The 23,711-nt window shown below is 47.2% G+C and overlaps 1 protein-coding gene and 1 long non-coding RNA gene across 3 annotated transcripts in view; one reads left to right on the top strand and one right to left on the bottom strand.

Annotated features, from left to right (window-relative positions):
• Nucleotides 1-2,749: 2,749 nt before the first annotated feature.
• Nucleotides 2,750-22,035, bottom strand: LOC134732223 (uncharacterized). The gene is made up of 3 exons (XR_010115177.1): nucleotides 21,038-22,035; nucleotides 16,216-16,454; nucleotides 2,750-7,331 (listed from the first exon to the last, which is right to left on the bottom strand). It is a non-coding gene; the product is annotated as an uncharacterized lncRNA (long non-coding RNA).
• The window catches only part of SLC15A4 (solute carrier family 15 member 4), a 32,651-nt gene continuing 19,973 nt past the window's right edge, over nucleotides 11,034-23,711 (top strand). For both annotated transcript variants that reach the window (XM_055237231.2, XM_055237232.2), the window contains exons 1-2: nucleotides 11,034-11,619; nucleotides 20,290-20,585. In XM_055237231.2, the coding sequence (XP_055093206.1) occupies nucleotides 11,074-11,619; nucleotides 20,290-20,585 (842 nt within the window). In that variant the 5' untranslated portion in view covers nucleotides 11,034-11,073. The remainder of the gene's footprint in view (nucleotides 11,620-20,289; nucleotides 20,586-23,711) is intronic.

The following is a 23,711-nucleotide window of genomic DNA, read 5'->3' as shown; positions in this document are numbered from 1 at the left end:
TCTCCTGCCTCAGCCTCCCAAGCAGCTGGGATTACAGGCATGCGCCACCACGCCCAGCTAATTTTGTATTTTTAGTAGAGACAAGGTTTCTCCATGTTGGTCAGGCTGGTCTTGAACTCCCGACCTTAGGTGATGAGCCGCCTCAGCCTCCCAAACTGCTGGGAATACAGGCATAAGCTGCCGTGCCCTGGCCCTCCCCAGTGTTTTCTTGTCATAGCTTCAGAGTTTTAGGTCTTAGATTTAAGTCTTTAATCCATTTTGATTTGATTTTTGTACCTGGCTGGTTGAGACTTTTTCTATTGCAATTGACAGAATGTCACATTTGCTTAACCAAAAGGAGAATTTATGGACTCACAATTAAAATGTCTAATTTTAAAGAAAAGGCTACTTTTAGCTATGATCAGAACCAAGATCTATAAACAGTCTTTTTCTTTTTTTCTTTTTCTTTTGCTCTGTTGTCCAGGTTGGAGTGCACTGGCGCCATCTCAGCTCACTGCAACCTTTCCCTCCCGGGTTCAAGTGATTCTCCTGCTTCCGCCTCCCAAGTGGTTGAGACCACAGGCAGACGCCATAATTAGCCTGGCTAATTTTTGTATTTTAGTAGAGACAGGGTTTCACCACGTTGGCTAGGTTGGTCTTCAACTCCTGACCTCAGGTGATCCACCTGCCTCAGCCTCCAAAATTCTGGGATTTAAACTGTCTTTTGAAAACAAGTGTTTCTCTCATCTCTATCTCCTTCTGGGATGCTTCGTTCTCTGGTTTCACAAGATGGCCTCTGGCAACCCCAAGCTTATATCTCCACAATCTCAAACTCAACAGAAAAGAGAATCACTTCTTCCTGCTCATTCCAGAGTAAATTCTGGGATTACCTTTGACCAACTAGGATCACATGTCCATCTCTGAACCAAGTACTTTATTTTTGTTTATTCATTTATTTTTTGAGACAGAATCTCACTCTGTTGCTCAGGCTGGAGTGCAGTGGCATGAACTCGGCTCACTGCAACCTCCGCCTCCAGCGTTCAAGCGATTCTCCTATCTCAGTCTCTCACGTAGCTGGGATTACAGGCACGTGCCACCGTGGCCGGTTGATTTTTGTATTTTTAGTAGAGATGGGGTTTTACCATTTTGGCCACGCTGGTCTCGAACTCCTGACCTCAGGTGATCTGCCCGCCTCAGCCTCTGAAAGTGCTGAGATTACAAGCGTGAGCCACTGTGCCCGACCTGAACCAAGTACTTCAGCTCAATAGGTGGGATACTGCTGATTGGACAGGCGTAGGTCAGCTGCCCACTGTTGGACTGGAGGGTCAAACCGCCTGACCTAAATCACAGGGAGCATTGATTAGTTAAGGAAAATCAAGGTGCAGTCACCAGAAGGGAGAATGGATGCTGAATAGGACCCAACAACAGCTGTCCTCTAAAGAGCCTGGCCACTCACTGAGCCAATTTTATTTGCTGGGTGTTTATCCTTTCATAATATTCTTTATAACTCTTTATAAAATAAGAACATTAACTTTTGGGAGGCTGAGGCAGGAGAATCACTTGAACCCAGGAGGTAGAGGTTGCAGCGAGCCGAAATTGTGCCACTGCACTCCAGCCTGGGTGACAGAGCAAGACTCCATCTCAAAAATAAAATTAAATAAATAAAATAAAGGCATATTATAGAAAGACATACTTATAATAGGATCAATAGGACTCAGGAATATGGAGATATGAAAAGTTCTGCTGAAAGAGAGTTTATAGAATGGGTGGCAAGACTCTGTCTCAAAAAAAAGAACATTGTCTTATGCATTTCCATTTTTTTTCTTAGTTTGTGTGCTCTCAACAGCAATTATTATTTTTTATACACGTAAGTTTTAAATCTTTGTGTAGTCAAACTGATTTTTACTGCATGCCTTCTGCCTTTAGTGTTAGGCTTGGGAAGCCGTTTTCTCTCGATTATATATTTGCCAATATTTTCTCCTAGTGCTTTTATAGTTTTAGTTTCTTAATTTTAATATTTAATCCATCTGGAATTTATGTTGGTACAAAATACGAAGCCTATTTCCCCCCATGTTTCAACATTCATTCCAACATAATTTGTTTAACAATCCATCCTTTCCCCATGAATTGATGAATTACTGATTTTTTTTTTTCTTTTTTTGAGACGGAGTCTCACTCTGTCGCCCAGGCTGGCATGCAGTGGTGCAACTTCGGCTCACTGCAAGTTCGGCCTCCCGGGTTCATGCCATTCTCCTGCCTCAGCCTCCCCAGTAGCTGGGACTACAGGCGCCCACCACCACACCCGGCTAATTTTTAATATTTTTAGTAGAGATGGGGTTTCACCATGTTAACCAGGATGGTCTCGATCTCCTGGCCTCGTGATCTGCCCGTCTCAGTCTCCCAAAGTGCTGGGATTACAGGCATGAGACACCGCACCCGACCCCATCTTTTTTATTTGGAGACGGAGTCTTGCTCTGTCACCCACGCTAGAGTGCAGTGGCGCGATCTCGGCTCACTGCAACCTCTGCCTCCCAAGTTCAAGTGATTCTCTCACCTCAGCCTCCTGAATAGTAGCTGGGATTACAGGCTTGCATTACCATGCCAGGCTAATTTTTGTATTTTTAGTAGAGATGGGGTTTCACCATATTGGCCAAGCCGGTCTCAAATTCCTGACCTCAGGTGATCTGCCTGCCTCGGCTTCCCAAAGTGTTGGGATTATAAGCATGAGCCACCACACCCAACGGGATCCATTTATTATCATACACTGAGATTTTTCTTTTTTGCTTTTATTATTTATTTATTTATTTGAGATGGAGTCTCGCTCTCTTGCCCAGGCTGTAGTGCAGTGGCATAATCTCAGCTCACTGCAACCTCCACAGGTTCAAGCATTTCTCTGGCCTCAGCCTACTTAGTAGCTGGGATTACAAGCACCTGCCACCATGCCCGGTTGAGTTTTGTATTTTTAGTAGAGACAGGATTTCACCACGTTGGCCAGGCTGGTCTGGAACTCCTGACCTCAAGTGATCTGCCCAGCTTGGCCTTCCAAAGTGCTGGGATTACAGGCGTGAGCCACCGTGCCAGGCAGGCTTTCATTATTATTATTATTATTTTTGAGATGGAGTTTCACTCTTGTTGCCCAGGCTGGAGTGCAATGGTGCGATCTCGGCTTACTGCAACCTCGGCCTCCCGGGTTCAAGATATTCTCCTGCCTCAGCCTCCAGAGTAGCTGGTATTACAGGCACCTGCCACCATGGCTGGCTAAATTTTTGTATTTTTAGTAGAGACAGAGTTTCGCCATGTTGTCCAGGCTGGTCGTGAACTCCTGACCTCAGGTGATCTACTGGCCTTGGCCTCCCAAAGTGCTGGGATTACAGGCGTGAACCACCATGCCTGGCCTCATTATTATTTTTAATTGACATAATAATTGTTCATAATTATAGGGCATAAGGTAGGATTTTGAAACATGTACTTGTATGAGATCAACTTTTTTAGCTTCTATATATGAGTGAGAGCATATGGTATGTATCTCTCTGTGCCTGGCTGATTTCACTTCATACAATCAGTTATTTTGTATTAGTGCTTCTGTTCTTGTTCTTTGTATTCATCTTCCTTGATGTTTCCTGTAAGGCCTCATCTAGAAAACAAATACACTTATAATTACCAACGAATGATTATATGATTACAGTTTAGGCTAAGGTTGCTTACAAGGAATTGTGAAAGTGGTGGTTAAAATAGGATCTTAGTTGTGGTCACACCATCTTGCGCTTCTTGTAATAGAAGGAAGCAGAAGTTCATTTTCTTTCACTTACTCTCTCACTCTCTCTTCACCTCCCTGCTTCTATTGGCGAAGCCCAACTTTTGCAAATGTCTTGGGGTTTTTTTTTAATATATGCTTTTATTTTTCCGTGATTACAAACACAACTGAATATCAAATGCACAAAGTAAGAATTATATGGGGAAAAAATCAGATACGTTCATATATATATCACCTTTTCAAGGCTATTTCCATCCAGAATAACCTTGGTTTGCCAGGGCCAATAGAAAGAAGTCACAAAATCGCCTTCAGTCAAATTTGTGAGTTTGCTTTCTTCTATAATTCCAATACCTCCACCATCAACGACTTCAGATAGCTGCCAAGGTGTTATATAATCAGAGCCAGTGTCTTCATTCATTCTACAACGAAGGCTGTCACTTCACACTTGGAAGGTTGCACAATGGCCAGGCAGAGGCGCTCCTCACTTCCCAGACGGGGCGGCCGGGCAGTGGCGCTCCTCACTTCCCAGACGGGGCGGCCAGGCAGAGGCGCTCCTCACTTCGTCCTGGGAGTTTTTTAAACACAGATGGAAAAGTACCCAAGAAAGAGGCGTTGCTACTCGCAAGGGTCAAATAAAATGAGTGCCTGAAACAAGTCAAATCAAAACCAGCTCCCTGACCGTACACTCTCACATCCTCTGTTAAAATAAACGCAAGCTATTCTGGGAGCTGAATTAGTTCACACTAAAAGTAGATTAGTGTGGCTTTGGTTTAGGATCAAGGATTTAACACCTGATTCTATTCTGTTGGTTGCCTGTATTTTTATTGATTTCACTTTTTATACCTTCTGCTTCTATCAAGATTATTTGTAGCCAGAAAGAATGGTTGCAACAGTGACTCCTTGAAGTAAATAGAATTTATGGCAACTCTCTGTACCCAAGGAGATTCAAAAGATGTATGGCATGGCCTGTGGCTGCACTACGGCCAATGACTTATGCTGTGGCCTGATGCACGAAGATGGGTTGGGGGGGGCTATCAGAGTCCCTCCCTGGGGACCTTGGAAATCGGAGAAGCTGAAGCACTTGCCGTGAGTGCTGAGGCTGAGCTGAGCTGAGGCTGAGCTGTCATGACTCAGGGGGCAGGTGTTCAGCAGTTGTTTGTTCAGTGAATGAGTGAGTACGGATGGCACAGAAAGGCTCTGACGGCTGCTTCTAACCCGAAGTTTTGAGGAAGCTGAAACTGTGAGTAAGGAGAGGCAGTGAGGAGTGAGCAACTGAACAGAGATGTGAAACTACAGCAGGTATGTCATGAAACAGCCAGAGGAGTCAGGCAGTCCCCTGAATGTCCTGTCTCTGATGGTTTCTCAGTTCACTGCCTCAAATCACACCCACTCGAGCTCTGCACTGGGTGAGGGTCAGGAGACAAGGTGGTGCCAGAGAAGGGAGAACCCTGTGTTTCCAAGTCTAGTCCACACCACAAGCACCTTTGCAAAGAGTGTCCTTGCCCCTTTCCCAGAGGGCCCTTGAGGTGAACAGCCAATAGACAAAAATGTTATTTTGGAAGACACGGCTACCTATTCCTTAGATGCCTACTGTATGGGTTAGGTCATTTATTAATTTTAGCTGCAAAGGAGAGCCTCATAGGATCACTTTTTGGGGCAGGAGTATATTGCAAGCATATCCAATAAAGTGGGAGGAATCACCTTACATCAATTCTTTAGCTATACCATCACTGGGGGGCTCAGTACAGGGGCTGCAAATCCAATTATTACAGGAGCCAGGCAGAAAACTCATGGGTCAGGCATGAGAAAAAAATCAGGCTGGCCTCTCTTGTTCTTTTATTTTATTATTATTATTTTTTATTTTTTGAGACGGAGTCTCGCCCTGTCGCCCATGCTGAATGCAGTGGTGCGATCTTGGCTCACTGCAACCTCCGCCTCCTGGGTTCAAGCGATTCTCCTGCCCTAGCCTCCCAGTTCTTTTATTTTTTCCGTTTTTGATAGGATTATGATAGGTGGCTTGGGGCCACAAGTAATACAAATAACAGAAAACCCAACACGGTGGCTTAAACAATGTTAAGACTATCTCACTTCTCCCTGAGTCTCCTGTGCCATCCCCCAAGTCAGTCTCATCCTAAGCTGGTTCATCTCACGGTTGTCAACAGCCATCAGGAGCTATTAGAGCTGCAGGCTTCCTAACTCATGTCCAGTTTGGGAGCATGCGCCTCGCCCACCGTCAGCCAATGAGTGGCCTTGCCTCTAGTCTGACTGGGTCAACTTGCCTCATTTGTCCACTCCTGGGTCAGTAACCACAGGCACCAGGGAAATTTCGTGTCCTGAAAGGTTAGAGTCTGCGTTCCTGAACTAGTCACCATGAAGAGGCATGAGACTAGTACTGGTGTGGGCTAGTTCCATCTGGGAACAAGGATGAAGTCAGGTTCTCCCGAGCTACACGGGAAGCTAGTGGGGGCAGGGGTGGGTTGAGGAAGACAAATATCTGAAGAGAATCAGGATTGTTTGGAAAAAGAAAGAGTATGGATGTTGGCTAATTAGTCAATTATATCCGTTACATTTTAGGAATGGTGTTGCTGGCCGGGCGCGGTGGCTCATGCCTGTAATTCCAGCACTTTGGGAAGCCAAGGCAGGCAGATCACCCAACTCAGGAGTTCAACATCAGCCTGGCCAACGTGGTAAAACCCCATCTCTATAAAAAATATAAAAATTAGCCGGGTATGATGGCAGGTGCCTGTAATCCCAGCTACTTGGGAGGCTGAGGTGGGAGAATCACTTGAACCTGGGAGGTGGAAGTAATGGTGAGCCAAGATGGCACTATCGCACTTCAGCCTGGGCAACAGAGCAACACCCCGTCTCAAAAAAAAAAAAAAAAAAAAGAATGGGATTGCTGATAGAAGTTACTGCAATGATGGTTTGAAATAGACCATGCTGTCCAATATGGTAGCCACTAGTCACAAACCACTTGAAATATGGCTAGTGTAAGTGAGGAACAGAATTTTTCATTTTATTTAATTTTAACTCGTTTCAATAGCCACACATAGCTAGTGGCTCCTGCACTGGACTATGCAGATATGGAGAATTTTCTCCATGATAAAAAAAATAAGACAATAGTGAGTGGGGAGGATTTAGGAAAGCTAGAAAGTGTCTGCCATCTAAAGACAGTGGCTGCTGCTGAGTGTCAGCAGATAGTGGCTACAGGGGGAAGCAAATGTGTTTCCATTACCTGTTGCTGCATAATAAATTGCCCCAGAATTTAGTGGCTTAAAAGAACAACCATGTCATTTGTTTACAATTCTGTGATCCGGGCTGAGGCTCAGCTGGGCGGTTCTTCTGCTGGTCTTCACACGGCTGCATTCAGTGGGCAGGTCATCTGGAATGCTGAGAATCCCCTCTCCATATAGTTGCAGACTCGTCCTCAACATATGATGGAAGGTAGGTGGACTTCTAATATGATGGCTCAGGACACCCCAGTCATGAAAGTGGAAGGTGTCAGACTTTAAGCCTGTGCCCAGACCAGGCCCAGAAACACTTTTGATGTATTCTCTTGGTCAAAACAGGTCACAGGACAGGCCCTGTGGCGTGATCTCTGAGGAATACATAAAGGCTTGAATACTATAGGGCATGGTTCAAAGTGATGGAATCATACTAATGTAACAGGTAATCACAAGTCCAGCATTGCCAGAGCTCACATTTATTTTCCCCAAATAGCAAGGCATCCAAATTTATACATGAAACCTTTCAAATTGTAACTATTAGTTCACTTTCTTTTGGTACCAGCTTTATTGAGACATATTCGCATACTATATAATTCACTTATATAAAGTGTAGAATTCAGTGGCTTTTTAGTACATTCACAAAGATGTGAACCAATCTTCCCCTCCCCTCCCCCAGTACCGGGAAACTGTACTAATCTGCATTGTCTGTATGGATTTGCCTATTGCCTATTCTGGCCATTGCATATAAATGTGATGTTGCAAAACGTGGTCTTGGTTCACTATTTTTTTTTTTTTTTAACTTAGCTTTAGTTTTCTCCAATGAGGCAATGCAATTGGATTAGTTTACTGTCATCCAAAAATGGCAGAGTGTATTGAGCACTGTTTGGACACTGGGTTATCACATGATTCAAGTAATTTGCTTTGCTTTCATTCCATGTTTAATGTTAATTTTACTCTAGACTTTGCCTGAGCGTCAGACCTATTAGTCTTAGAACAAATACTCAAAGATTCTGTCTCATCTACCAACTGCAAAGTGGAAGCAGCACTGGACTCATAATTAGATATAAGCCTTTCATTGAAGTCTGAGTTCTATTGCTTTCTTTTGTTATTTTTTATTTTGAGACAGTTTCGCTCTATCACCCAGGCTGGAGTGCAGTGGTGTGATCTTGGCTCACTGCAACCTCCACCTCCCAGGCTCAAGAGATTCTCCTGCCTGAGCCTCTTGAGTAGCTGGGATTACAGGTGTGCACCACTACCGCCTGGCTAATTTTTGTAATTTTAGTAGAGATGGGGTTTCACCATGTTGGCCCGGCTGGTCTTTAACTCCTGACCTCAAGTGATCTGCCTGCCTCGGCCTCCCAAAGTGCTGAGATTATAGGCATGAGCCACCGTGCCACTGCACTCCAGCCTGGGTTACAAGAGCAAAACTCCATCTCAAAAAGAAAAAAAAAAATTGGCATATATGTGTGTGTGTCCGTATGTACATGTTCAAGGACATATATTAGTATCCAATAATAAGTTAAAATACTAACATATGCCCTTGAACATGTATAGACACACACATATACACATGTATACTACACACATATATATACACACACTTATATACACATATATATATACATATATGTACATATACACAGACACACAGATACACGTATGTGTATACACACACATATATGAGAACATAAGGTGACTTGCATCATTTACATTCAACAAATGGTCAGTCATTCACTCATCCAGTTAAATCTACACCTATTTATCACTGGCAAGTGTTGTGCTAGCCTCTAGAACTACAATAGTGGTTAAAACAAAGATCCCGGCCATCCCAGCTTTAAAGACAGGCATTCAACAGTTGCACAAAATAAATATAAATTATAACCGGTGCTGTGGGAAAAAAGTATAGGGAGTTCCAAGGCCATAAAAACGGGGAGCTAATCTAGTGTGGCAGGGTTAGGAAAGTGATATTTGAGCTGACAGCTGGAAATGACAAGCATCAACAGATAGGTGGCAAAGGTCCAATTTGGGCACTCAATTATTCTCTCATTAGACATTCATTAAATATATATTGCCTCCTGTGTGGCAGCACTGTGCTGACCATCAGTCTATCTGTCAGATATTTAAAAAAGTTTTCCAAAAAGAGAATGCATGCAACTTCAAGACTTACTGGCAGGATTACTTCTCCAGATGACCTACTGGCAAGCCAACTTCCCAGCTACTGGCTCCACCCTCATCTTAGCTGGAGGGAATGATGAAGGAAAAGGAGGCTGTCTTACACTAATTGAATCATTGCAGCAGCTGTCGATCCCGATTCCTTTCTTTCTTTCTTTCTTTTTTTTTTTTTTGAGACAGGGTCTCACTCTGTCACCCAGGCTGGAGTGCAGTGATGCCCTCACTGCTGAATGCAGGCTCTACCTCCCGGGCTCAAGTGATCCTCTTGCCTCAGCCTCCCAAAGTGCTGGGATTATAGGCGTGAGCCATCATCCCAGGCCAGAGTCTCAATTTCTTTTTTTTTTTCTTTTCTTTTTTTTTTTTTTTTTGAGACGAAGTCTCACTCTGTCACCAGGCTGGAGTGCAGTGGCACAATCTCGGCTCACTGCAACCTCTGCCTCCCTGGTTCAAGCGATTTTCCTGCCTCAGCCTCCTGAGTAGCTGGGATTACAGGCACGTGCCACCACACCCGGCTAATTTTTATATTTTTAGTAGAGACGGCGTTTCACCATGTTGGCCAGGCTGGTCTCGATCTCTTGACCTCGTGATATGCCCGCCTCGGCCTCCCAAAGTACTGGAATTACAGGCGTGAGCCATCATCCCAGGCCGGGGTCTCAATTTCTGAAGCCATGCTGAGGGCCATTTTTGGGCGGCACTCTTTCACTCCACTATGTGCCAGGCGCTGTCCCAGAGGCAGGGGGCATAGTGAGGAACAAAACACAAGAGAATCCTGCCATCAGGAAGCTTACACCTGTGAACACATGCAGGTTGGGGAGATAAACGAATAAATTAAAAAATGTAACAGGTAAGAAAGAGAAAGAGTAACATGATAGAATGGGATACTCGGGCCTTGGACGGGCTGGTGAAAAAAATATTTCTCTGAAGTCAACACTTCGGTGGAAGGTTGAAGGATGAGAAGCCAGTCATGCAACCATAAATGGTGTAGGGGCAGTCTCTGGGAAAGCCTGAAACAGGCTGGAGCTTGCCTTGTTCTAAGCCAGTGAGTCTCAATGGGGGCGTGTTTGCCCCCAGGGGTCCTTCGGCAAAGTCTTGACATTTTCGGTTGTTAATCTGAGGTGCTAGGGGGTGGAACTGGCCCCTAGTGGATAGCAGAGGCCAAAGCTGCTGCTCAACGTCGTGCAACGCACAGGATAGTCCCGTCGCTCAAAGTGCCAACAATGCCCGGGCTGAGAAACCGGGTCCTCTCCAGGACTGGAGCCCAGGGCAGGGAGCACGGGGGAAGCCTGAGCAAACCCGCCTGGAGAGCAGCCGCCGTCTCAGTGTGAGTTTTGGCTGCCTACTGGGCCCCACTGAAGCCGGAAGAGGGCCAGGCTCCGGCTTCTTTGTTTAAACTCCCTCAGTCCGATTGCATGCAGTGGCTCATGCACGTAATTCCAACACTTTGGGAGGCTGAGACGGGAGGAATGCTTGATGCCAGGAGTTCGAGACCAACCTGAGTAACAAAGCGAGACCCCATTTCAAAAAACTGTTTAAAAATTAGCCACAGGCAGTGGCGAGCGCCTGCGGTCCCAGCTACCCAGGAGGCTGAGGTGGGAGGGACGCTTGATCCTGGGAAGCTGAGGCTGCAGTGAGGCGTAACCGCATGACTGCACTCCAGCCTAGGCGAGAGAGGGAAACCCTGTCTCAAAAAGGCAAAAAAAGGCTCTTGGCGGCCAAGCTGCGGAATCCCAAGCTCCCCAAGACACGCACCACCCAGAGTACCGGCCACTTCCTCGCCTAGTGTCCGGGGCGGGGCCGGAAGTTCCGGCGAGTGGGGCGTTGAGCAGCGGCGAGCCCGCCCAATAGGGACGTCCCAGGCCCGGCAGTCTCGCGAGAAGGGCGGCGGCCCCGTGTTCTGGGACAGGTGACCCGGCGGCGGGTCGAGGCAGCTGGCGGCGTCGCATGGAGGGCTCTGGGGGCGGTGCGGGCGAGCGGGCGCCGCTGCTCGGCGCGCGGCGGGCGGCGGCGGCGGCGGCGGCGGCTGGGGCGTTCGCGGGCCGGCGCGCGGCGTGCGGGGCCGTGCTGCTGACGGAGCTGCTGGAGCGCGCCGCTTTCTACGGCATCACGTCCAACCTGGTGCTATTCCTGAACGGGGCGCCGTTCTGCTGGGAGGGCGCGCAGGCCAGCGAGGCGCTGCTGCTCTTCATGGGCCTCACCTACCTGGGCTCGCCTTTCGGAGGCTGGCTGGCCGACGCGCGGCTGGGCCGGGCGCGCGCCATCCTGCTGAGCCTGGCGCTCTACCTGCTGGGCATGCTGGCCTTCCCACTGCTGGCCGCGCCAGCCACGCGAGCCGCGCTCTGCGGTTCCGCGCGCCTGCTCAACTGCACGGCGCCTGTTCCCGACGCCGCCGCCCGCTGCTGCGCACCGGCCACTTTCGCGGGGCTGGTGCTGGTGGGCCTGGGCGTGGCCACCGTCAAGGCCAACATCACGCCCTTCGGCGCGGACCAGGTGAGCCGCGCCCTCGCGTTGTCCCTGTCCCTGTCCAGCCCCTGCTCAGCCCCAGCCTCTTCCCCTGCCCCAGTCCTTGCCTCTGACTGCGGAGGGAGCCCCTTGCCCCGCGGGGCTTCTGTCTGGTACAGAGGAATCCCGCCAGCAGCTGGGCCAAGACTGGAGGGACCGGTGTGATAGGTGCTGGAGGGGGTTTGCCTGGGGCAGGGTGAGGTCTACACACACACAGTGATGGCCACAGTGGCTTTAAAGAAAAGAGAGGCTGGGCGCGGTGGCTCACGCCTGTAATCTCAGCACTTTGAGAGGCCGCAGCGGGAGGATCGCTTGAGCCCAGGACTTTGAGACCAGGTTGGGCGACATAGTGAGACCTCATCTCTACAAAAATTTAAGAATTTGCCGGCCGTGGAGGCGCACACCTGTAGTCCTAGCAGAGAAAGGAGGATTCCTTGAGCTTACGAGTTTCGGAGGCTGCAGTGAGCTAGGGTCACACCAGTGCACTCTAGATTGGTTAACAGAGTGAGACCCCACCTCAAAAAAAAAAAAAAATTAAAATAAGTTGAGTGCAGTGGCTCACGCCTGTAATCCCAACACTTTGGGAGGCCGAGGTGGGTGGATCACCTAAGATCAGGAGTTGGAGACCAGCTTGGTCAACAGGAGTTCGAGACCAGCCTGACCAGCCTGGCTAAAAATACAAAAATTAGCCGGGCGTGGTGGCGGGCACCTGTTATCTCAGCTAGTCGGGAGGCTGAGGCAGGAGACTTGCTTGCACTCGGGAGGCAGAGGTTGCGATGAGCCGAGATCGCGCCACTCCACTCCCAGCCTGAGCGACAGAGTGAGACTCTTGTCTCCAAATGAAAAAAATAATAAATAAATAAATAAATGAAAGGGACCCTATTATATGCAGAATAGGCCGCCTTTAAGAGCAATAGCAAACTCAGATCATTTCAGAAAATATAAAAAAATAGTGGGGAGTGAGGTGGAAGGCTGGGGCCGGATCATGTGAGGAGTGTTAAAGCTTTGGGATACAGTCCTGAGCTTTACTGGGTTCCAGCAGGGAGTGATACTATTTATGTCATGTGCAGAGCAAGCACTACAGCTGGGGTAGCAGGTCAGGTCTACTTCTTGTTTTCTGAGGATTCACAAGCTAAGAATGGTTCTTAATATTTTCTTTCTTTCTTTTTTTTTTTTTTTTCTGAGGCGGAGTCTCACTCTGTCGCCAGGTTGGAGTGCAGTGGCGCGATCTCAGCTCACTGCAACCTCCGCCTCCCGGGTTCAAGCGATTCTCCTGCCTCGGCCTCCTGAGTAGTTGAGACTACACGTGCATGCCACCATGCCCAGCTAATTTTTGTATTTCTAGTAGAGATGGGGTTTCACCATGTTGGCCAGGATGGTCTTGATCTCTTGACCTCATGATCCGCCTGCCTCGGCCTCCCAAAGTGCTGGGATTACAGGCTTGAGTCATGGCGCCCATCCGGTTCCTACATTTTTAAGTGGTTGGAAACAGGATAATTTGTGACGAGTGAAAATTTTATGAAAATGTCTCATAGAACTCAAAATGTGAACTGCCTGCCCCTTCACAGAAGTGTGCGGATGCTTGTTGTAGAAAATGGATTGTGTAGGAAGTGGTGACATTAGGGACATGAGGTGGCAGTCTCTCCTAACTAGAGTGGAGGCAGTGGAGGTGGGTGAAGTGGATGGATGGAGTTCAGCTATGGAAGTAGAATGGGCAGGAAGTACTGGCGGGTTGTCTAGTCCCTGTTTGTGTTGCTATGTAGGAATACCTGAGGCCCAGTCATCTATAATGAAAAGATGTTTTTTTGGTTTAAGGTTCTGCAGGCTGTACAAGAAGCAGGGCGCCAGCATCTGCACTGGTGAGGGCCTTGTGAACGGGGAGCCAGCTGTGTAGAGATCACATGCACTAGAGGAAGTGAGAGGGGAGGGAGGTGCCAGGCTTGTAAATGACCTGTCTCATAGGAGAGTTCACTCCTAACTGCGACAACCAAGCCCCAAGCCTTTCTTCAGGGATCCGTCCCCATGACCCAAACACTAGGCCCCACAAACAGCACTGGGGATCACATTTCTTCGGGAAGTTTGGAGGGTCAGACATTGAAACCATGGCATGTGAGCAGTAGGGAAGGCGACGCTTATGCTTTTGCCCAAGTATCTGTGAGTGCCTGTTTTTTAGGAACATTTACTGAGAGCTTACTGTGCACCAGGCCCAGTGCTTGCTAAGTACAGTATCTGGTTAGTCCACTAACACGTATGCTACATGTCTACATGTCTACAAGACTACTTGGGTAGTCTACATGACACGTACGGTGCCCATTTTACTGAGAGGAAACTGAAGCTTGAGAGGTTTAATCATTGGCCCAAAGTTACGTAGCTTGTATGTGACTGAGCCAGGATTCAAAAGCCTATCCTTTGAGTGTGAGCTTTCACTCTGCCTGTGTGAGGCTATCCGTTACAGTCAGGAGATACCTTAGAACGATGTTAGAAATGATAGTCTTCTAATGTAGTGGATTGGAACTGGGTTTTTGGTACAGTGGCATATGCTTTACATACGTGACCAAATCTGAACCTCACAGGAGTCTTAGATGTGAGCCCATTTTACTGATGAGGAAACAGGCACAAAAACAGATCACTTTCTTACTGCCTATAGGTAGTGAGTGGTCAAGCTGGACTTCCATTCCAGCTCTGGTTCTTTTTTAGCTTCTGCACTAAGATGGGCCCAGTGTGCGTGCGTTCTGTAATGGTTCTGCAGGGCTGGATCTCAAGGCCCAGGCTCTTGGCCTTGGGGCGCCATTGGCTCCTGAAAGAACAGGGCGGGTAGCACAGTCAGCCTCTATCTTTTAAAGACTTGGCCACGCCGCACACGTGTACTCGAAAGCTTCCATTGTGCCTCTTACATGTGCCTTTCCCACGTGATCTTATTTAAGCCTCGCAACAGTTGCTGGTGTATGTGCTGCACTTAAGCCTGTTATACAGGGAACAGGCCTAGAGGGCTGGCTCCCAAGGCTGCACAGCAAGTGCCTAGGGGAGCTGGTTTGGGGCCCTGGCAGCCTGACTTAAAAGCTGGTGCTCTCCGGGAGATAACAGGCGAGTAATTGATACTTCTTAAAATGAGGAGGAAATGGTGCTCGGTTATCTCAAATGAATCTGACAGAATATGCTCTCTTTCATCCATAATTAAATGAGGATGTTGAAACGAGATGTGCCTTCTTCCGCAAGATAGCTGGCCTGATCTCTTCCCATGTAACGCTGTCACGGGAAAAGGGGACCTTGTGGATGAAAGGCTACTCGGGAGGCCTGGCCGCCCCCTGCAGCGCATGCTGAGTGACTGGATCGCGGCTGCTTTCCTGGCCATTCTTCTTGGATGCTTGCGATAGTTTGTAGACCACCCATTAGCTAATAATGGACCAATGTTGCCTTTCTTAGGTGTGGTAATCTCACTGCTGTTAAAAGAATGTCCTTATTTCCAGGAGATTCATGATGAAATTTTGGGGGTGGAATAGGTTGCTGGAGTTTATTTGTAAATAGATCACCCAGAAGTACTTTTTTTAAGACCGAGTCTCATTCTGTTGTCCAGGCTGGGGTGCAGTGGTGCGATCTCGGCTCACTGCAACCTTTGCCCCTGGGTTCAAGCTATTCTCCTGCCTCAGCCTCCTGAGTAGCTGGGACTACAGGTGTGAGCCACCACACCTGGCTAATTTTTGTATTTTTAATAGAGACGGGGTTTCACCATGTTGACCAGGTTGGTCTCAAATTCCTGACCTCAGGTGATCCACCCGCCTCGGCCTCCCAAAGTTCTGGGATTACAGGCGTGAGCCACCGCGCTCGGCCAATATTTTTTATGTATAGAAAAAAGAGTGCTGAGGCTCCAAGTGAAGGGTAGAGAAGTGTGCATTTTGCGATTCAACTTTTCTATACATTTGGAATTTTTTTAAATGAAAGATAAGAAAATGTTCACTGATGAATGTATAAACTAAATGTAGTATATCTGTACAGTGGAATATTTTTCAGCCATTAAAAAAGAAATGAAGTACTGATGAGCCTTGAAAACACTCCGCTGAGTGAAGGAAGCCAGACATATAAGGCCCAGTTGTGCGATTCCATCGATGCAGAATGCCCGGAAGAGGCGAGGCCACAGAGACAGGGAGGAGATTAAGGGTTGCCAGGGGCCAGGAGACCAGGAGAGGGGCATGGGAGTGACTTAAAGGGAACAGGAATTCCTGTTGGTGTGATGAGAATGTGGACTTGGATGGCAGTGATGGCTGTACATCTCTGAATATACTAAACACTACTGAATTGTACGCTTTTAAAGGGTGAATTTTATGGTATGTGAATCATAGTGAAAAAACATTTGAGGGGAAAAGTACCCTTATGCCAGGGTGCTTGCCCGTGACCAGGTGGCAGGTCCCCCTCCAGGTACGGCTGCTTCATGGCAGGAGGCCTGGCTGGGGACCCTGAGGTGTGCAGGCCTGAAGTACACTCTGGTGTGCCCCAGGCGAGGGTTAATTTGTCCTGGTTTGGTCCTTCTCATTTAGAGGAAACCTATTTGTATTTTTAAGGTGCTTTTTATGGTTCTTTTACACTTACCTCTTCATCTCCCAGGTAGAGTCTCTGGGAAACATTCTGATAGAAGAGACAATGGGGTGAGGCTGCATAGCTTTGAGAAGGAGGCCTAGTTGGCTTCTGAAAGAGGATGTGTGAGCTGTGAGTCCAAGGGAGATGTATGTTCGTGTAAATCATGTCAGCCCCGTATCTTCCCCCGCCGTGCTTCACCTTTTTCAAAGGTCACAATCATTCTTGGCGGATGGATTATTTGAAATAGTGACCTGAAAGATGAAAATCTTATGTTACAGATACACAGAGCAAATGGTGCATTTTTTTTTTTTCTAGAGGAAAAACTGACACTCTCCATTTTAAGGAATTTTTCTGTCAGCCAACTGTTTGGTGTGCTGTACACAATTCTATTCTTTTAGCTTTTCATCTCCAAATTGATTTTGGTGGTATCTTTTGACCAGTCATGTGAAAACCTTGTTTACCCTTGGTAGGGCATGTGGCTGCTGCTCACACAGTGATGTCATGCAGACGATGGGCAGGGAGGCCGGGGCCTGTTCACCAGGGCGGGGAAGCATGTGATGTCCCTTCACAGCAGCCAGCTTCCCTTGGTACAGAAATGCCTGCTGTGTGGTTATTTAGGGCTTAGTAATTTTGGTTCATAAAGTAATTTTGATGGATTACTCTTGGAGTTGAAATAAATTGACCACCACAATTACACAGGAAATGAGGATGAATGGCATTTTAAGGTTAGGATTTTCCCAGACTAATCAAATGCTGATTTTTTCATGCTTCACCTGAAGGGGACATAGGTCTGAGTCTGTGGGAAGGTGTGTGCAGTGTCACTGTGGGTAATGGGAAGGTCCGAGTGAGACCGTGGGAAGGTGTGTGCAGTGTCAGTGTGGGTAATGGGAAGGTCCGAGTGAGACCGTGGGAAGGTGTGTGCAGTGTCAGTGTGGGTAATGGGAAGGTCCGAGTGAGACCGTGGGAAGGTGTGTGCAGTGTCAGTGTGGGTAATGGGAAGGTCCGAGTGAGACCGTGGGAAGGTGTGTGCAGTGTCAGTGTGGGTAATGGGAAGGTCCGAGTGAGACCGTGGGAAGGTGTGTGCAGTGTCAGTGTGGGTAATGGGAAGGTCCGAGTGAGACCGTGGGAAGGTGTGTGCAGTGTCACTGTGGGTAATGGGAAGGTCCGAGTGAGACCGTGGGAAGGTGTGTGCAGTGTCAGTGTGGGTAATGGGAAGGTCCGAGTGAGACCGTGGGAAGGTGTGTGCAGTGTCAGTGTGGGTAATGGGAAGGTCCGAGTGAGACCGTGGGAAGGTGTGTGCAGTGTCAGTGTGGGTAATGGGAAGGTCCGAGTGAGACCGTGGGAAGGTGTGTGCAGTGTCAGTGTGGGTAATGGGAAGGTCCGAGTGAGACCGTGGGAAGGTGTGTGCAGTGTCAGTGTGGGTAATGGGAAGGTCCGAGTGAGACCGTGGGAAGGTGTGTGCAGTGTCACTGTGGGTAATGGGAAGGTCCGAGTGAGACCGTGGGAAGGTGTGTGCAGTGTCAGTGTGGGTAATGGGAAGGTCCGAGTGAGACCGTGGGAAGGTGTGTGCAGTGTCAGTGTGGGTAATGGGAAGGTCCGAGTGAGACCGTGGGAAGGTGTGTGCAGTCTCACTGTGGGTAATGGGAAGGTCCAAGTACATTTCAGTTATGAAATCATTTGTGCCTCTATTAAGTTTAGATACTATGTTTACTGGCCTCTTTTATGCTTGTCAAAAAATTACTTTTTTTTTTTGCTTTTACACTTCTAGTTTTGTTTTCTCAGTAACCATTTCTCTGCTCACATTTTTCATTTTTCTTCCTGGTCCATGTCTAGTATAGCATGAGAATTGGTGTCCACTGTTGAGCAATATTTAAACGCATTGTGTCCTAGTGAGGAAGTGTCTTAGATGTCTAAAAAGTTCTCATCTCAAACTGTTTATTCGGTAGAGATGTCTGCATTTGGTCTAGGACCTCTGTTCAGTATTGTCATAGATAGGAGAAGAGTTTAAACTCTTGAGAACATGTGATTTTCTTTTAAACTTAGATTTTTAGTTTGAGGTGGTGTTACTATATATAACTAAATGACCTGCCACCACAGTATCTATGCTTAATCTTTGGACTTCAAACAAATCTCTTTTTGAGGAACACACAGTTGTTTTTTTTCTTTTGCTCTATTTCCTTTAGAGAGGTGCACACAATTTTATAAATTTTATACCCCTGATTTAATCTCTAAAAAATAGAGCTTAAAATACCATATCAAATATATGACTGCTAAAAAGATGCATGTGCTTATTGCATACCGTATCTTTTTTTTTCTTTTGAGACAGGGCCTCTGTCGCTTAGGCAGGAGTGCAGTGGTGCCATCACAGCTCACTGCCACCTCCTCCCCAGTTCAAGGGATCCTCCCACCTCAGCCTCGCAAGTAGCTGGGACTGTAGGCGCACACCACCGCACCTGGCTGATGTTTGTAATTTTTTGTAGAGATGGGGGTCTCTCTGTGTTCCCAGGCTGGTCTCAAACTCCTGGACCCAAGCGGTCTGCCTGCCCTGGCTTCCCGAAGTGCTGGGATTCCAGACCTGAGCCACCATGCCCAGCCATAATTGGTTGTTTTGGCCACATTGAGAATTTGTTATTCAGTAGAGCTGATTGTTCTGTGGATCCAGAAACTAGATCTATTATTGGAATAAGAATTTTCTAACTCTTTCATAACCTGTGACTTAAGAGTGAGACAGTAGAATAGAAGTTTTTAAGACAGCAAGAGAGTCTTTTTATGAGATCCAGTATCAGCCTCTCATAAGTTTGTTAAAAACAAATTTATGAAATGAAACTCATTAGAAATGTCTCTGTCTAGTACAGGGTTCATTTGCACAGTATCTTATTTAGAGGTAAAAATCCAGGTGGGCAGAGAAGGCTTCCGGTGTGTCTGCCCCCAAATGACCTGTTCCCACCGCCTGGGCTCCATTGAGGTAGCCTCGTGAACTCTGTAAGCCTAGACGTTGCATGATTACCTCAGTGCTTTTGTTTGAGTCCAGGAAGTCAGTGATTTTTGAGCCTTTTGGAAATCCCACCCTTATCAGAATTTCTCCGATTCCACTGATAGCCTGTCTAATCTAAAAATAGCATGTGGTTTTATCTTTAGTCTGTAATTTCCTCTTTGCTTCAAGTTTACTGAGATCTCTGATTCTCAGGAGACCAGATACAATTGGTGTGGGTGGTGGCTTGGCCTCACTGAACAAATGTCACCTGCAGTCTCTTTGGGGCCTAAGCATATTTGCGGGGTGCCTCATGGTACTTGCATGTAGCTCAGTAAGGCATGGAGCTTTATAACATTGGTTCTAAAACTTACCTGTGAGTAGAAGTCACCTGGGAAGTTACTTGAAATGCGGATTCCTGGGCCTGGGCCCCAGAGACCATGATTCAGTAGGTCCGGAGCGTGGATCCTGTGACTCTGTTTTTGTTGTTTTTTTTTTGAGATAGAGTTTCGCTCTTGTCACCCAGGTGCAGTGGCACAATCTCGGCTCACTGCAACCTCCGTCTCCTGGATTCAAGCGATTCTCCTGCCTCAGCCTCCCAAGTAGCTGGGATTACAGGTGCCCGCCACCATGCCCGGCTAATTTCTGTATTTTTAGTAGAGACGGTGTTTCACCATGTTGGCCAGGCTGGTCTCGAACTCCATACGTCAAGTGATCCACCCGCCTCGGCCTCCCAAAGTGCTGGGATTATAGGCGTGAGCCACCATGCCCAGCCGACGCTGTTTTTAAAGAGCATTCCAGGTAATTCCAAGGCAAGTGGTTCAGGTACTTAGAAAAATTCTATAGCAAGTGGTCCACATACTCGGAAAAAGTCTCTAGGATTAGTTGGAATTTAGTGTAATTAAGTGAAACCTACCCAGCACCTGTAGTAATTAAAAGCATGGGGTATGTTTTTTGTCGAGATCCGTGAATGTTTCTCTAAACACCATTTTGATTGTGTTGCACTTCTTAAAGGTTGTGATGACAACAGTAATTTTAACCACTTGACTGTATATGTTTTTCATCCTTGAAGACTGTCATATATCTTCAAGTGTCTTTCCTCCCTGTTATTTTAGGTTAAAGATCGAGGTCCGGAAGCCACTAGGAGATTTTTTAATTGGTTTTATTGGAGCATTAACCTGGGAGCGATCCTGTCATTAGGTGGCATTGCCTATATTCAGCAGAACATCAGCTTTGTCACTGGTTATGCGATCCCCACTGTCTGCGTCGGCCTTGCTTTTGTGGTCTTCCTCTGTGGCCAGAGCGTTTTCATCACCAAGCCTCCTGATGGCAGTGCCTTCACTGACATGTTCAAGATACTGACGTATTCCTGCTGTTCCCAGAAGCAAGGTGGAGAGCGCCAGAGTAATGGGTAAGCACTTAGTTCTCATCTCGGGCTGTTTGAAAGGACTTTATCGATCTCTTTATTAACATCCTAGCTTAGGTTTGTTGTGTGTTTATTGTGTGCTGGGCCTGGGCTGAGTGGTTTACATGTCTTCTCTCCTTTAACATTGCATTTCCCCAAGGAAACGAGTGCGGTCTTATTATCCCATCTTAAAGACAGGCCAGTGGCCTGATTCCAGAGCTCATGCTTTAACCCCACATTGCACTTTCTCTCACTGCTAGTGTAGACGGAAACTCCTTTGGTGCCAGATTATAAAGGTAGAAATTTATGGAGGGCATCGAGGAGACAGAAGACATGCTTTATGCATGTTTCTTTTTATTTTAAAAAGCTTTGAAATACATTTGAATGAAAAGCTAAGCAGTTGCTTATGCTGTCAGTACCTGTCTCTGCTCTTTAAGAAGTAAGCCACTGCCTCTTACCTAAAGGTCAGCGTGGGCCCCATCATGCAGCGGTCAGGTCCATCATACAGCAGTCAGGTCTGTAACTCTGACAGGAAGGTGCAGTAGCAGAATGGCAAGATGCACTGAGGGTAACCAGATGATCTCATGGGACTTACCCGGTGTTAGCACCAAAGTCCCATGAACTGAGGTGTTGAAACAGGCCTGTGTCCTCAGAACCCCTCCAAGTCACTGGCCAACTATGACTCATGTTTGGTGATGTTAGATGCCAGTTAATAAAGTCCAGAACTAAGCCCAAGAAGAGAGCTCAGAAATGTTTGTGTTACTCCTTATTGAGGAATAATTTACAGATAGTAAAATTTACCCCTCATATCTGTACAGTTCTGTGAATTATGACAAACTTACGTTGTGTAACCACCAGTGCAGTCAAGGCATAGATTATTTCCATCATTCCAGAGAAGTCTCTGGGACCTTTTGTAGTCAGTCCCCTCATGGAATGTTTTGATCAACGTAGAAATTCCTGGAGGCTGTGGGGTGGGGTGCACAATGGGAGCCGTGCACCCTATTGTGGCATGGCACTGTTTGCTGGACATTCTTCTGCGGACCCACTCACATGTCTGCCTGCTTGCGGCTTGTCTGTGTTTGTCTTACTGTTGTGCTTGGAGCCATAGTGAATGTGTCTAATATTCCTTCCACGTGGTAGATTGAAACTACACCAAAATAGCCCTATGCGCCTACTTCTTTGCTCCTGACATCTCTGATTGCTCCAGCTGTCCCTGTGTGGAGTTTTGGCAGATCTCACCAGTCTAGGTGACCTATTGGAAATGCCAGCAGGTCATTGTGGCATTCAGACACATAATTCAAAACTACAAATGGTGGGACCACGCTGAAGAATTTTTAGTAATTAAAGTACAGGAGGCTGAGGTGGGAGGATCACTTGAGCCCAGGAGGTCAGGTCAAGGCTGCAGTGAGCCATGATTGCACCACTACATTCTAGCCTGGGTGACAAAGTGAGACCCTGTCTCAAAAAAAAAAAAAAAAAATTAGGTAGCTTCATCTTAGCTGACACTAGTCTTTTGCCAGGGCCTTATTTGATTAGACAAAAGCAGTGTTTCAGATCCTAGAAGTCCTTTTCAGGAACAGCCCTTAAAGTTTTAGTATCTGTGTGGGTGGTAGCCCATAGACATTTCTGCAGGAGAACAGCATTGTTTTGTGGACATATTTGGGTTTTAATGCACAAATGGCAGCGTGGAGAGGGTTTGGAGTTACTTTTACTTAGGAAACTGATTTCCTCTTAGGATTGTCTTTGAAAGTCTTCTTGGGCAAAAATAAGGGAAAAAAAGCGACGGCTAGCTTGCAGAAAAGTTGATGGTCTGAAAATTCTCAAATTCTGCCATTTGTATGAACGGGCTCTGTAACCTTGGGTAGGTTACTGATCTTGCAAAACCCAGCTTTCCTTTTTGTGCAGCGGAGATGGATTAATCTCATGGGATCACTGTGGGGCCTGAGCACAGTGATGTGTGCAAGGCCCTCAGCAGGATGCCAGGCACACAATAAGGGCCCTGTCAGTGGTGACCACTGTGACGAGGGTGCCTTAAAAAAGCTGGGCCTCCAGGCCTGGTGCGGTGGCTCACACCTATAATCCCAGCACTTTGGGAGGCCCAGGCGGGCAGATCACGAGGTCAGGAGATCAAGACCATCCTGGCTAACACGGTGAAACCCCGTCTCTACTAAAAATACAAAAAATTAGCCGGGCGTGGTGGCGGGCGCCTGTAGTCCCAGCTACTTGGGAGGCTGAGGCAGGAGAATGGTGGGAACCCAGGAGGCGGAGCTTGCAGTGAGCCGAGATCGCACCACTGCCCTCCAGCCTGGGTAACAGAGCGAGACTCCATCTCAAAAAAAAAAAAAAAAAAAAGTTGGGGCCTCCAAAGCCTGAGGAAGCATGACATACCCAGCATTTTTTTTTTTTTTTTTTTTGAAACGGAGTCTCGCTCTGTCGCCCAGGCTGGAGTGCAGTGGCGCGATCTCGGCTCACTGCAAGCTCCGCCTCCCGGGTTCACGCCATTCTCCTGCCTCAGCCTCCCGAGTAGCTGGGACTACAGGCACCCGCCACTGCGCCTGGCTAATTTTTTGTATTTTTAGTAGAGACGGGGTTTCACCATGTTAGCCAGGATGGTCTCGATCTCCTGACCTCGTGATCCGCCCGCCTCGGCCTCCCAAAGTGCTGGGATTACAGGCTTGAGCCACCGCGCCCGGCATACCCAGCATTTTTACAGTCGTGATACTTAATTTCATCTGGCCCAATCTCAGTTTCAATCCAGGTTGATCTGTGTTTTGAAGATAATATAGTGCTTGATATTAAATGAGAAATGAAGGCATATTTGTTCAACTCATCAGACCAGAGTAGAAATTGTTCTACAGCTTTTTGAGATACGTACTTCTTTGGGCATCTGTGAGAACCAGTGGACTCTCTCCCTGGAGAATACACACACACGTACGTGCGGCCTTCACAGAGACTCGGGCACAGACGTCCTGTGGGAGGAGCAGAGGGCTCTTGTGGGTGTTCAGGTGTCACTTGTGACCGTGGCTTCGTGTTGGACCCTTGTATGCTGCAAAATAGTGCACCTAACAATATGTATAACCCAGTAAAGCTTCAGATGCATACTGATTTCACAGCTTTTAAATATTTTAATTA

This window comes from Symphalangus syndactylus, chromosome 13 (assembly GCF_028878055.3).
Source record: "Symphalangus syndactylus isolate Jambi chromosome 13, NHGRI_mSymSyn1-v2.1_pri, whole genome shotgun sequence".
NCBI lineage: Eukaryota > Metazoa > Chordata > Mammalia > Primates > Hylobatidae > Symphalangus > Symphalangus syndactylus.
This window is presented reverse-complemented; position numbering and strand designations above follow the sequence as displayed.